The sequence below is a fragment of the Aristolochia californica genome, unplaced genomic scaffold, assembly GCF_029961685.1.
Source record: "Aristolochia californica isolate CCGP_79_NKW_82.1479 unplaced genomic scaffold, dmAriCali1.0.hap1 SCAF_6, whole genome shotgun sequence".
In the NCBI taxonomy this organism is placed as follows: domain Eukaryota; kingdom Viridiplantae; phylum Streptophyta; class Magnoliopsida; order Piperales; family Aristolochiaceae; genus Aristolochia; species Aristolochia californica.
The window spans coordinates 29,133,339-29,148,662 of record NW_027182257.1 but is presented as its reverse complement, the minus strand read 5'-3'; the positions used below and the strand labels follow the sequence as shown (position 1 = coordinate 29,148,662).

The window sequence follows — 15,324 nt, the reverse complement described above, 5'->3', positions numbered from 1 at the left end:
GATACACAATGTATGAACTTTAGAAAATAAACTGAACATAAGCGATAAATCATACTTCCTTCCATGGCGATCAAATTCTGTGAATCGTCTCTGTTTTTGCTCTTCCAAAACTCTGATCACTCTTTGTAATGGTGTATTTCTGAAGGGGAATCGAGAGACCGAGTTCGGGGACCAAAAAACTCTTCTATATTAGCCAATCTTCCATCAAGCTTATCGGCTTCATGTAACTACCGATGGGAGGGAATTATAACTCCCGATAGAAGTGGACCTTAACTTTCGAAACAGATGAGACTCCTTGATAGAAGTTGGACCACTGTTTCTGAAACGGAAGGGAAGTAATTAACATAAGCAGATTTCAATAAGGAAGAAGTCTCATGAGAAGAATAAGCTTGTGGGTGTTAGGAGGAAGGCAGCATATGGCTATCAATGAAGTAAACATGGAACATTTAGTTGAGATTCTCTCAGAAAATTTTCTTTCAGCGTACAATGTCAATGACTGTTATACAACGTTTAGATTATTTACAATATGTAGACTTCTTTCTTGTGCTGAATTATAGTTCAAATCAAATTCAAATTTCAGTTATACTATCATAGATTCGAGTACATGGAAGCGAGAGACACAACCTATTTACTATCCACGAGTGACTGATTGGAGGAAACCAACTGGCCAACGAGCAACAACAAGTGAATCCCCTCAACAGGGAAAGCAACAAGAATTGAACATTAACATTACATGTCGGTAACAATAGCCAAGAATGAAAGAGAAAAAAAGAAGAAGATAAAAACGGTGAGAGTGCCCCTCATAAAAGATAGCCGCCTACCGACGAGAATTCTCTCTTCCTGCAATCATCAGTGAAAGTTTACAGATGCTTTGTAAGTAAGACCCACTCGCCAATTGGATGGAGCAACACTCCATGCGATCACAGTCTCCTTGGTGGTGTAGGAGGTGATCCTGAAGGATAAAGCCTGTCCTCCCAGGGTGGCAAATGCCTGGTAAGATGCTCCCCAGTTGTGGCTCATGCATATCCAGTCAGTCTTGCTTCCTTTCACATAAATGCTTCCAATGTCTCCTCCGCCACCCACATTCATAACGTACACCAACAGCCAGTACCCATTTCCTTGAAATGAGAACTCCAGCCCGCCTTTCTTCACGCACGGTACCCTGCAGTAATCCAGAGAAATACGCTTTACAACTATTCGTGTCTGACCAGGGAAATTCAATTTTTGGGTTTTGCCTAACAGAGCAGAAAGAAAGAAAGTGGAGGATTTGGGTTACCTGCGATACATGACAGGGACGATTCCGGCTTTCCAGTTTGTGATCTTCATGAATGCTGGCTTGGACATGTCGAAGTGGGTTCGCGGAGGATTGCACCAGCCACCGGCATTGGAGTCTTTAGACCAGTTGGGTGGGCAGAGGTTAGTGGCAGTCACAGTGGTGTAAGGGGAGCCTTTGAAGCACCAAGGGGACTGCACGCACTTGATCTGGTAACACGTACCGCAACCGTACCCGTTCTTGAACAATGTCGAGCTCAGCGCTGCAGTGTCCGTCCCGTACCCGCTCGAAAATACGTTTCCGTAACCGCAGGCTCCACCTGAAAGAAAATGGATTCAGTTAACTTCTCACTTGGTGCATAAATGACTCCATTTTCACAACCTACCCATGGTTTCAGAAGCTGTCTCGTCGCCGTAGAATGTCGCATGGGCGAGCGACCAGGGGCTCGGCAGAAACCGCGGGGCGGATTCTGTCGACTTCATTAGGGCCAGCCATGAGACGAGGAGGAGAGAGAGGTTCCACGAAATTGAAGAAGAAGCCATTGAAGATTTTCGGCAGTTGGAACGGAGTCGTAAACCTCTCATATCGGATTGGGTTATATAATGCAACATTGCCCTTCTTTGGGATATATATTATATTCCACTTATAATACGGACATAATAATCGTGTTTGAAGTCTTTATTTAATTGAAAACGAGATGACAAGTACGGACAGGGGTTTATTTCAAGCCACAACGGATTATTAAAACGCAGAAGAATAATCAATGAAGAAGATGGAATAGCCGACTGAGAACGTGCTGGCATGTATTGAGCTTCATGGTCGTTCTCTCCTCATCGTGCATCCAATAAAAACTGTACCAGTCTACCTCTGAGAATACTTCACGGTGAGTTGATATTTTTTTGTTTTAGGGGCGAGGTGGAACAAGCAGCCATTGGTAAGGACTGTTTGGAAAATTTTGGCACCGAGTCTTGCAGCTCACTTGTACGAGGCCACTTTAGTAAGAAGCCACCATGTAGTAGGCAAGAATATTTGAAAGGATTTGTTGCGAAGAATATTTGCCTGGTAAGTAGAGCCTAAAAACATGGACATGTTAGGGTGATCCAAATGTTCAAACAAAAAGAAAATGGAAATATTCAGGGTGATCCAAATGTTCAGATATAAAGGCCATGTTAGTGCCTTTTCAAGGCAATGTTGGAAAGGTATTTCTAGTAGAAATCCATTTTCAGGGACAATTAGTGCCTTATATTTCATGAAAATATTTTTTTACCAAATGGATGTAATGAGTGTATTCCTAAATGGTTATATTCAAGAAGAAGTCTATGTTGAATAACCAGAAGGATTTGAAGACATGAGTAAGTTTGACTATGTATACAAACTACATAAAGCATTATTTGGGTTAACACAAGCTCCTAGAGCATGATATGAAAGATTAAAAGAATTCTTATAGGAAAATGGTTATAAGAGAGCTAACGTAGATAAAACTCAATTTAAAAAGAACCATGATCAAACTTTGATTATCATTCAAATTTTCGTGGAGGATATCACTTTTAGTTCTACAAACCCCTCTCAATGTCAAGAATTTGCTAGTGTAATGAAGAATGATTTTGAAATGAGTTTAATGGGTGAACTCACATTCTTCCTTGGACTTCAAGTAATGCTAATAGAAAATGGAACATTCATAAATCAGTCAAAATACACTAAATGATTCCTTAAAAGGATTCAATATTAAAAATCTTAAATCAATTAGCCACCCATGAGTTTGTCCTTGATACTTGTCTTGGACAACTCTGGTAGGGCCATAGATAAAAAACTCTATAGAAGCATGATAGGATCCCTACTTTACCTTTCAGCTAGTAGACCGGATATAACATTTTTGGTATGCCTATGTCCTAGATTTATATCCAATCCTAGAGTATCTCACTTAGTGGTTGTAAAATGAATTTTCCGTTATCCACTTGGAAGACCAAACTTAGGTCTTTGGTACTCAAAATGATCAATACTGATCTAGTAGGTTACTCTAATGACGATTTTTTTTGAATGATAAATTGATAGAAAGAGTACAAGTGGTAGTTGCCAATTACTTGGAAATAAGCTTGTTTCTTGGTTTTCCAAGAAACAACATTTAGTTGTATTATCTACCAGTGAGGCTAAATATATAGCATGTGGAAAGTTGTTGTGCTCAACTTCTTTCGATGAAACAACAACTAAATGATTATAGTTTAGAGCAAAGTGAAATTCCATTTCATTGTGGCAATATGAGTATTGTAAGTCTAAGTAAGAACCTTGTTCACCATTCTCAAGCAAAACACATAGAAATAAGATATCACTTCATCAAAGAATAAGTTCAAACTAAAGTAATAAGAATTGTTCCTATTGAAAATCAGTTAGCAGACATTTTTCACGGTAATAAGGATTTAATCGAATCTCAAAGCTTCGAGAAGAACTAGGTATGAACAACCCACCTTTACTCACTTAGGCTGATAACAATGAGCTTAAATGATACATCTCATACTACTAGTGCTATTAGAGTGAATTGGAAATCAAAAGATCACATTTTAGTCACCTTGGAAAGGGCCTTGATCGATCAATGTATACTAATTGACCAATCAATCAACATAGAATGATCGATCATTCACGGTGAAAAACGAAAAGTTGAAAAGTTTTAAACCACTTTTAACTTCATTTTTCATTCCAAAACCCTTCCAACTCCAAGCCTTGTGATTTTTCTTTCTTCCAAAGCTTTTCTCTTCAATCCCATTTCAATTAAAAAAAATACCCTTTTTCCTCACTACCTCCACTAAATTTGTGCCTTTCAAGATGGTTCACACAAAAATCATGGCTAAGAAACACACTCTATCAAAAGAAACCGATACATGTGAGGAAATGTTGAATTTGAAAGAACATTTTTGTACTCGCCACCAACATAGTATCTACAAATTTTTGCTTCAAAGAGCATTGTGGAGCCTAGTAGAGTAGATTTGGAGTTTCTCTAGAGGGAAATAGAAGACTTTGAGGAATTGTTCCTCCTTTACATGGGAATTTTGGAGAGAGAGGAAGTTGTTTACCCTATATTGGTAAAAGTCTTCTACTCACACTTGGAAGTTGGGAAACTTTCCCCAAATAATCTAAGGACCACTTCCTATGTGAAGAAATAATGGTGTCTATTCAGTCTATTGACATGAATGATATCTTGGGAAGTACCTTCATGGGAATGACGAGATATGTGAAGGAAAGTTGGCCAATCAACCTACCACAAACATTCAAGACGTCATGCAATTGGTTTTGGGGCAGATTGTTGGGAGTTCAAATGAAACGAAGATCAAAACCCCCACTATAGAACAAAGAGTCATCATGAAGATAGTCACCATTGTCCACAACCCGAGGAAGGGGAAATTTTCCTATGGCTGACATCTTTTGGATGTGGGCCATCACTCAGAAGGTCGGATTGAACTGTTGTTACTTCATGACAAGTAGAATGAGGCACATTTCCACTAGCTCATGAGTGGATGACCTCTAATTTCCTCAATAGATTATCGCCATTATACGCCGTTGCAAAGTTGACCTCACTGACGAGGAAGATGACTATCAGTGAGACCAAGGTTGGAAATTTTGGCTTCGCCTAATGGCGAGGTAAATGGGTACAAAAGGAGGTGATTGGCAAGGAGACACTTGAACCCATCTGCTCAGGGGATGAGATGAGCCTGTAACCTCAAGCAGACCAGTTCGAGTTTGCTGAGAGGAGAAGGACTACTGAAGAAGCTTCCTCCTCTATGGACCGACTAAGAGTATTACAAGACGTGGTGGGTGACATTCGGGCCAATCAAGCAACCATTATTGCCATGCAAGAACTGTTGAAAACTAACCAATCGAGATTAGAACAAGTCAAAAGAGGATCAAGAGCATGCTCGAGACTCTCCTTAGTCGATCCACGCCGCCATCCTAGTTTCTTGGTTGCCCTCCAACCTCACTTTTTGACTCCCTTGTGTACTTACAATTGCTTGTTATACTTGTATTTACATTTGAGCATTTGAATATTTACTACTCTTTTGGAAAATTTGAAACTATATATGAAATGGCCTTCGAGCCACATTTTGTTACTCCTCTTTGCATTTTTATATCTTTTTGAGTATGACAAAAAAAAGGGGGAGAAAATAAAATGGCCCATTCGGCACACTAAAATATCACAAATTGAAGTTTAAAATGTGAAATCAGACATGCATAGATTAAAGGTGAACCATTTCCTAAACTTGCACATTTTATTTAGCTCCAACCTTAGGGAAGTTTTTTTTTTTTTTTTGACATTAGGTTTTGTCATCATAAAAAATAGGAGATTTTTTACTGAGCATTGACTCCCTTATTGATTTTGAAGATAACAAAATTTAATTGAGCTAACAATTACAAATCTAGTATTTTAGATATTTTTCCTTCGAGAGACATCAATTTCTAGTTCTAAAGCAGAATTGATAAAAACTTTTCAAAGACCTCAAGCTTCATGGAATATCAAGAACTCTTGAAAATGCTCCCTTAGAAGATGAAGAAAAATTGAAGATGAGAGTTTTAGGAATCATTGAGAAATGTAAAAAACTCAGTCTATGTAAGAGAGCAGTCCACTCCCTCAAAACCTTGAGGTGCAATGCAAATTTGGAGCTTTAGAATATATTTTGCATGCAAACAAGTTTTTAGAAAGGCATACTTACATTTCATAAATGTTATAATCACTTAGGAAGGATCATTAATTCCCATACTGATGCGGACATCAAGGCTGCATGAAATACTCACGAACCAATTCAAGTTCCAGTTGGTCTGGTGACGAGGGCTCGAGCTAAAAGATCCAAAGAAACGCTGAATAACTTAGTCCGGAGAGTTCTACAAAAAGAAGAGAGTGTGTTCACTATTGAGGGTGAACAAAGGCTGGTTTTACTCATCAAAGTTGATCAGGAAGAAAGCCAATCAGCCATACATGTCCATTGAGCCATAGCATGGCCAACTTGCATGTCCATTCCGGGATACAAGTGCAAGGGGTTTCCAAGCTGATGGGGGTGTGTTGTCCAGTAAATAATCAAGTCAAGATTACGTTTTCAAGTTTCAAGAAAGTTTATAAGATTTGATCAAGATTTACATCAAGATTACATTTTCAAGATTCAAGAAGCTTAGAAGATCTGATCAAGATTTGATTTCTTTGTAATCCTATTTTAGTTTTAAGTTTCAATTTAAAATTTGAATTTTAGTTCCATTATAAACATATTTAGGAGGAAAGAAATCGTGAGTCAAAATCTGATTCCTTCCTAGGATTTTTAGGCGTGTTGTTTGGAATCTTTCCTAGGAATTTTAGGTGTATTTTTAGGAATAGTAGGAATTTTAAAATTCAAACAGTCTTTTGTAATTTTGGCTATTTAAGGCTGACTTTGAGATTATGCAATTCAGTTTTGATGTTTATTCATATTGTGAGTTATTCTTCTTGAGTTATTGAAGAAAATTTATTCAAACTTATCAAGGTTTCCTTGTAGCGTTCAAACTGACTGATCAAATGGATTTTCCATACCCATTTGTGGCGTCTTTACCTACCAAGGTTCTTGCTTTGCTAAGTAATGGGTTGCGGTTTCCATCAAACTTGAAAGATCTTGGGGTTGATTTCTAGATTTGGTATAAGGTTGCGTCACGTGTTGACATGGTTCGTATCAGTTGGTATCAGAGCTTTGGTTCATTAGGTTTGCCCATCCTTTTCTTGTTTCTTTTTTCTTTTTTTTCCTTGTCAAAGTCGTTCATTTAGGTTTAGGTTTTCAATTCAGACAACAAAAAAAAAACCTAATTGGCCAGATTGTTGGCTTTCTTCGTTCTTGTTGAGTCTTGATTTCGATTCTTCGTTCTTGATTGAGCCTTGATTTCGATTCTTGTTCTTGATTGAGTTTTGATTTCGATTCTTGTTCTTGATTGAGTCTTTATTTCTATTCTTTTCTTGATATTAGTGTTTGATTCCTACTAGGTTTACAAACCCTAGAAACGTGAATTAGGATTCTAGTGTTTCTAAAATCCGATTAACTTGTTTCTTGTTCCTTCCTACTCATTTATGTGACATTAATGAAAAGAAAAGAATCCAAAAGAAAAAAATCAAGAGGATAAAAAAAAAAAAAAAGAGTCTAGGAACCTTTCTTAAAAGTTTTTGTTTTAATCTTGTTTCTCACGTTCAAGACCCCCTTTTGCCAAAACCCCACGTTTGGGTATTAGAATAAATCATCATAATTTGTGACAAAATTTGATTCGTTTGGTTTGTTTCTCGTCTTGATTTGCTGCTTAGATCTTTCTTATTATTGTTTGATTAGTTTTGAAAGAACTAAAATAAGAATACAACTGGAAAAAGGCAAAGTGTGTGAGCGTATTAGAGGATAAAAGCCAAATTAAATTGAGTGAAACACGAGTGGATTTGAGTGAATTATTTTTCAAGTGAAACACGTGAGGGACTGTGATGAGGTCCATTTTGCATATTGTTCTAACCTTGTTTGCAAATTTCAATCATGTCAGAAAAACAAGAGAAAAACACAAACGAAAAGATTCCACCACCCGTTGTTCCGAAATTTTACATGCAAGCATTAATGGGGGAGATGAGACGAATGATGAGAAGAGGTTGGAGAGGGTAGAAGAGGGAACACAACGGGAGCAACCCCCATTTGTTTCGAACACACCAAAGAGGAACTAGTTGCACCGAAGGGAAATTTACGATATGGGTGAATTTGAAGGTGGCGATTTAGAGGAGTTTGATAGGATGTCAGTTTTCTGCCATAGGAGATGTGGTCGGGATAGAGAAGCTAGGAACCGAGTAGATAAAAAATTGGGAAGTATCAAGATGAAAATTCCTGTGTTTCAAGGAAAACGTGATCCCGAAGCATACCTCGAGTGGGAAAAGAAGATGGAGTTGGTTTTTGATTGTCACAATTGCTTAGAATTAAAGAAGTTAAAACTCACTGCAATCGAATTTACTAATTATGTTATTGTGTGGTGGGACCAGTTGTGCATCAATATGAGGTGGAATGGAGAACGTCCTATTGAAAATTGGGATGAGATGAAGAGAGTGATGAAACGACAATTTGTACCAAGTTACTACTACCGGGATCTATACCTCAAGCTACAAGGTCTCCATCAACGTAACTGGAGCGTTGCTGAGTATTATAAAGAGATGGAGATAGCTATGATTATAGCCAATGTAGAGGAGGATCAGGAGGCGACAATGGCCATATTTTTGAATGGTTTAAACTGAGAGATTTCTAACACAATCGAGATACACCATTATGTGGAATTGGAGGATTTGGTGCATATGGGCATCACAGTTGAGAGGCAACTCAAGAGGAGAGGTACACGGCCAAGAACAACCCCACAGAATTCAAATGCAGCACCTTGGAGGTCAAACTACCCAAAGAAATAAGAAAACCCGTCCACCTTCAGGGCCGAACCCGAGCCCAAGACAGCCACCACTACCACGGCTTTTTATGGTAAATATGTTACGATCCCTAGATCTAATACGATGATTCGTACATGTTGAATTTATGGAAAAGGAAAATACTTCATTGGCTTCATTAACTCGTTGTAATCAAAGTACATGAACCTCTATTTATAATAGAGGAAGGTAGTAGAGTCCAATTACAATAAAACTACCCTTGTCCCAATTACACCCAAACTCTAACACTTAAAGATAAGTCCTAACATAATTAAATAAATCAATATAGATAAAAGACAAACATAACTCAAACTAAAACTCTTCTTTGATGTGACCATAAGTTAAGATACTTTTGTAAGTCCTTCTTGATCTTCCAATTGATGTGATAAGGATGCTAGTTTATGGTAATCATTGTGGGTACTACTTCTTATGGGCTTGGGCCCATCTTGTGGGCCTTCCTTGGTCATGTGGCCCATCTTATAATAATCTTAGATATGTGAGCCTTTCTTGGTCGTGTGGGCTTGAACTTATTTTCCAACACTCCCCCTAAAGCTGGGGTGAGACAACAACATGAACTTCCAACTTGCTGCAAATTATGTATAGAGTATTTCTGTATAAAATGGCACATCTTCCAATATGCCTTCATCTTCCAACATTCCCCCTCATGTTGTTGCGTCCTTCCTTGAGGCTCTGTTGTCATGATATAAGTGAGAGTAAAAATACTCCTAGCCGGTAAGCCATTGCTTCATACTCCAGTCCTAATGCTGGATGTAGGGCACACTCAGTCTTCTAATGGTAGTGTGTCTATCGGCATTGCTCTAAAGTGTCCACCACCGCATCCCTCCACAGGAGAACGACTCTCAAGTGGTAGGAGTCATAAAAGCTATTATAGGGGGGGGAGGGACGGATAACATAGACGTAATAATAAGTTCCTCCGTCATGGTTTCCCAATCGTGATATTTTTTGACAGGGTATCCTCCGTCATGGTTTCCCAATTGTGATTTTTTTTTGGACAGGGCCCATAATGGTTTCCCAACTGTGATATTTTTTGATAGGGTATCCTCCGTCATGGTTTCCAAACCGTGATATTTTTTTACGGGGTAAAATAAATGATGATATGAGGGCACCTCTTCTTCAATAATAATGTCCCCAAAGAGACATAATAGCAGCAGTTGTATATAAAACGACCATCTTCCAACACATATAACACGAACCAAATAATAAACTTTGTCAAAGAACCCATGAAATAATCCGTTATAAAAATTTCTTCTTAGATACACAAGCTTTATCTTTTGTGCACCCACTTTCTTGAATATTTTGGTCACATAAACTTATTCACAACATATGAAATACAATACCTCTTTCTTGTACTTCTTCTACTTCTCCCGCTTAAGGTGGGAGGCAATGGCAGTGATCCCAACTTGAACCAAATATCAAATATGTAGCAATAGGCCCAAATAACAGAGATGTATAAATAATCCCTTAAACCATGGAGAAGTGAGATATTTTCCATATATATGAACTCAAAAAGTGACTCAAAACCATGGGCATAAATTCGGATTTTTCAATACCAGCATGACCTTTGAATCTTCCAATGCTAATATATCTTTAAATATAAATCAGATTGACACGAAATTTTCTCCTTATAAATCTAGAATTAAATGGATTTCATCCAACTATAACTTCACTTCATAAATATAATTATCAGAAGATAAATAATCTGATATATTTCGGTCTCTGTCATCTGGCCCAACTAAGTACTGTTTCTCCTGTTTTCCAGAATGACCATGGACTCTTCCAAGATCAATATCTCCTTATAGAAAAATCATACCAAGAATTGATTGAATATTGAAGAAAATAAACTTACATATCTTTCTTTTTTTATATAATTATCCATATAAAGTCTCTTTCTTGATAACATAAAATACCTCGAAAGTTGAAGCTTTCTGCTACAGCTTGAACCTCTTTTTCAATCAGACCTTTGCTGCTTCAAATATCGATTTCTCTTTTTAGATAACTCAGATAAAAAATTGGTTCAATATGCAAAAGATTAGACTTACAAATATTTCGTTTTATATATATTTCTCCATATAAAGTCTAGTTTTTTATAGCAAAAAATACCTCGAAATCTGAAGATTGCTGCTGTTGCTCGAACCTTTTTGCTATCTAACCTTCGTTCATTCAAATATTGACATATCTCTGTAGATAACTCCGATTTGAACAAATCATTTTTCTTTGGAAAGTAGACTCAAATATAATTCTGTTAATATATAATTTGCAATATGAAAAACTCTTTATAGAGGAAAAAAATGCAAATAAATCTTTGGGTATAGGGACTAAAAAAAATAACTATGAACCTAGACTTAGGGTTTAGGGTTTAGAGAAAAGGATCACATTACCTCCGTGAGTTGACCAAGTCAACTCACAGAACCTGCTCTGATACCATGTTGAATTTATGAAAAAAGAAAATACTTCATTGGCTTCATTAACTTGTTGTAATCAGAGTACATGAACCTCTATTTATATAGAGGAATGCAGTAGAGTCCAATTACAATAAAACTACCCCTGTCCCAATTACACCCAAACTTTAACACTTAAAGATAAGTCTAACATAATTAAATAACTCAATATAGATAAACGACAAACATAACTAAAACTAAAACTCTTCTTTGACGTGACCATAAGATAAGATACTTTTGTGAGTTCTTCTTGATCTTCCAGCTGATGTGATAAGGAGGCCAACTCATGGTAATCATTGTGGGTTCTAATTCTTATGGGCTTAGGCCCATCTTGTGGGCCTTCCTTGGTTGTGTGGCCCATCTTATAATAATCTTAGATATGTGGGTCTTCCTTGGTTACTAAATGACCTAGTAGCCGACTCAGCCATAGTAATTGACTCAGCCCACGCGTCTCTGCCTGACTCAGCCTACTATTGGGTTCATAACATTTCATGTGTCTCTGCCTGACTCAGCCTACTATTGGGTTCATAACATTACACCCCCCTGGAGAACGAGCTTGTCCTCAACTTCAAAGGTGGGGATGTGTGCCAAACGTTGCCACAACTCCCCCAGTAGCATCTATGGCGTCCACGGAAACCCACTAATTATATCAGTTGCAATCTACATATCCTAGTGAAATCAACAAGCAACTGCAACAGTACTTGTGACAGCCCTGACTAAGTTTATGTATTTAAATCCCATTTATGGCCCACCAACAACTCCAAGACTTGGACCCAGATCAGGATCAATTGGTACTGACAATAGGTGGCTTGAACTCATTTCCACTTAGTTTCCACTTTCGGTATTGTTTATTCCATAATAAAGACCAGTAGCATGAGCCTCATAAGCATATTCAGTCAAGTAAGCCATCAACAATCATGCAAAAACTTCAGTGATAACCTTTGCTGCTGAAAAGCAGCTTGAATATGGGCAATGAAAAGCTATCTCGAAGTAAGCCTGCAATAGTTCCCCTTGATGTAATGCACCCAGATTGGGGCAAGCTGGGAGGAAGCCCAATACAGTAATTTGAGGAAGAATGGATTGTATGTTCAACATTGGTTTGTAGGCAGCAAGTAAAACGTCAAGATCAAACAGCTCTGACTTCTGCAAGTGCTCATCAAACTCAGAAATTGCAGTACTATGGAGAACAAAAATAATTTAGGGACTTACCCCAACCACTCCCTCGATGGTCTTTTTCTGCTTATGAAGAACGCAAAATAGGAACTTACGGTACCAAGCTCCATTGTTCCATGGTTAAGGCGGCCAGTAAGTATAGCTCCTAACATGGAAGCCATTGGCTCTACTGGCATTGTCCCAATAAACTTCAGTGCCTCATGTGTCTGACCTGCTCGACTGAGAGCAGCAACCATGCAGGTATAGTGCTTCAAATTAGGCTCACCTGAGGACACACTCCTCATATCATGAATATATGTTTCGTCCTCATCAACCCAACCTGCTTGACTACAGGCAGGAAACAAAGAGGCAAGAGTAACCTGGTATGATGTCACTCCCTTTTTCTGCATTTCGCTGAACCTGGCTGGTGTTTGCTCACCATTTCCATTAATTCTATTACAGGATATGGTAGCATTGCAAGGAACGGTATGCCATTGTGGGACCTCACTAAATAACTGAGTTGCCTCAGTTAACCTTCCACACTTTTCACACATGTCAATTAAACATGTTCTGGACCTCACAAGCTTCTGCTCCACGTCTTGAAGTACATCAAACACCTCACCATACATAAATTCCATGTTCTTTGAGACATCTACCGCATCTGTGTGAATCCATTTCTGATGACATTGGTCATTAAGTTCCTAAATCAGAGGTGAGTGATGAAAGGTGTCCACCATGCTTACTGCAACAACAACAAGAAGTTTTCTTTTCATCATCATCTCATTTTCAATATCTTCAAGAATGGCACGGGCATTAATAACATTGTTTCTGTTCTCAACAACAGAACTAAAATTCCTAACCTTCAACACAGAAATCCCGTACTCCCCCTTTCTTTCGGCATTTTATCAAATAGAAGAGTTACAATTTTTTGGATTCCATATTCAACAGTATTCAACTCCCTCCAACATATTCCAGAAATTCCCATGTCTTCATAGAGCTCTGGATTAGTTAGAGGATTGAACATACCTGTCCGCCCTAATAATTTTGAGCAGCATTGCTGCTGCTCAGCCCATTTGAGTCCCAACAATCCCATGGGATCTGCGTTTGGACAGAAGATTTGAAAACATTTTAGAGACTTACCCCTAAATGTCTTCTTGTCGACGCTGACCGATCTGGATTTCTCCTCCTGTTGTCGCCATTTCTCCCACAGTTGTTGCCCTTTCCATTTCTCCCATTTTGGATTCACGTTGTAGTCTGCCAGAATCAGAAAGGTTGTGTCCAAGTCGGTTTTCCCTCCAGAGGTTGAGAGTGATAGTGAGGGTGTGCGTGAGAGTGAAAGGCTCACCTGTTCCCACCGGTGAGCAACAGCCACATGTGGCTTCTCCCTGTGGAGCCCAGCTGGGGAACCTCGTCGGACTGTTCCGAAGAGTTTTGTGCCCCATAATCTTCTGCCTTTGGATTTCCAGGCTCCCCGTGTTTGGAATTCCCTGTTCAACGCAATCCAACTCTTCATCTTCCGGAATGGCAACCTCCCATTCTGAATTTTTTTTTTATGCTTCTTGAATTTTTGCAACCTATCTTCCATGTTAATCGCAGACTGATGTAGCATTCTTGAAATTTCTTCATGTAGTACTGTACATATTTCATCTACAATCCATGAATCGCTCATTGTGTTTCCGCTCTGATGCCACGTTGTTACGGTCCCTGGATCTAACATAGCGATTCGTACAAAAGAAGGGATGAAAAGAAAATCAAACTGAAGGGAAGCTTGAAAACCCTCGAGCTCATTTAGGAGAACTCAAATCCTCTATTTTAACCTAAATTTATACTTCCCTCTTTTCATTCCATGTCCCCTCTAAATAAGGGGCATGTCCAAGAGGTTCAAGAGAAAATTACAATTTTGCCCGTCCATGACATTTAACTTGAAACTCAAAAGGTTCAAGGGAAAATTATAGATTTGCCCTTCTATGGCATTTAACTTGAAAAGTAAACTAAATGACTAAGTAACTGACTCAGCTATAGTACTTGACTCAGTCCCCGCGTCTTTGACTGACTCGGCCTACTGTTGGGTTCATAACATTCCGCGCGTCTCTGCTTAACTCGGCCTATTATTGGGTTCATAACAAAATCAGCTCCTATTTTAACTCGTTCTAGTGAGATTAAATGTTTCAAATGTCAGTGGAGAGGACACATAGCTAGTCAATGTCCAAACAAGCAAGTTATGGTGATCTGGGAAAATGGTAAAATTGATTTAGAAGATGAAGCTGATCTAGATGACATGCAACCATTGGAGGACGTCCTATAGGAGATGAGGAGTTCGGGGTAGATCATGGTGAGATGCTTGGACTAGTCGCATGACAAGCCTTAAGCTTGCAAGCTAAAGAAGAGGAAGAAGAAGTATAGTGAGAGAATTTCTTTCACACTCGCTGCCACGTAAAAGACTAGGTATGTTGTGTTATTATCGATGTCGGTAGTTGCATTAAAGTTGCTAGTACTTCCATGGTTGAAAAGCTAGGTCTCACAAAACTTAAGCACCCTCATCCATACAAGCTGCAATGGTTGAATGATAGTGATTAAATAAGGGTTACGAAGCAGGTTGTTGTACCATTTCGAATCTGTAAATATGAGGATGAGGTATTTTGCGATATGGTACCAATGCAAATTGGACATCTCCTCTTAGGAAGACCATGGCAATTTGACTGACGCGTGCAGCACGACGGCTTCACCAACAAGTACTCATTCACGCACAATCAACAGACAATCACTCTAGTTCTGATGACACCAAAACAAGTCTATGAGGATCAAGTGAGGTTGCAACAATTGGGTGAACAAAAGAAACCGAGAGATCAAAAGAACTTGAGAGAGCAAAACAATGAAAGTAAAAAAAAAGTGAGGTGGTGCATAGAGAGAGTGAGAGGAAAGAGAGACACATGCCCAAAGAGAGAAAAAAAAGTATAATGTCGAATCTGGTGAGGTAAAAACAGAGAGATAACAAAAAATATTCCACCAAA

At 38.6% G+C, this 15,324-nt stretch overlaps 1 protein-coding gene across 1 annotated transcript; it reads right to left on the bottom strand.

Moving 5' to 3' along the window:
* Positions 1-849: 849 nt before the first annotated feature.
* On the bottom strand, positions 850-1,815 carry LOC137935310 (expansin-A7). Its single transcript, XM_068779981.1, has 3 exons — positions 1,659-1,815; positions 1,277-1,592; positions 850-1,162 (listed from the first exon to the last, which is right to left on the bottom strand). Exons 1-3 carry the CDS (start codon positions 1,813-1,815, stop codon positions 850-852), a joined length of 786 nt encoding a protein of 261 aa, XP_068636082.1.
* Between the last annotated feature and the right edge of the window lie 13,509 nt (positions 1,816-15,324).

What these genes read in the sequence shown, in the direction of transcription:
- LOC137935310 (XM_068779981.1), bottom strand. Translation starts at nt 1,815, where the DNA reads ATGGCTTCTTCTTCAATTTCGTGGAACCTCTCTCTCCTCCTCGTCTCA. An exon ending in GACAGCTTCTGAAACCATGG is followed by an intron (nt 1,593 to 1,658) that starts GTAGGTTGTGAA and finishes ATTTTCTTTCAG; the next exon opens with GTGGAGCCTGCGGTTACGGA. An exon ending in GTCCCTGTCATGTATCGCAG is followed by an intron (nt 1,163 to 1,276) that starts GTAACCCAAATC and finishes GGATTACTGCAG; the next exon opens with GGTACCGTGCGTGAAGAAAG.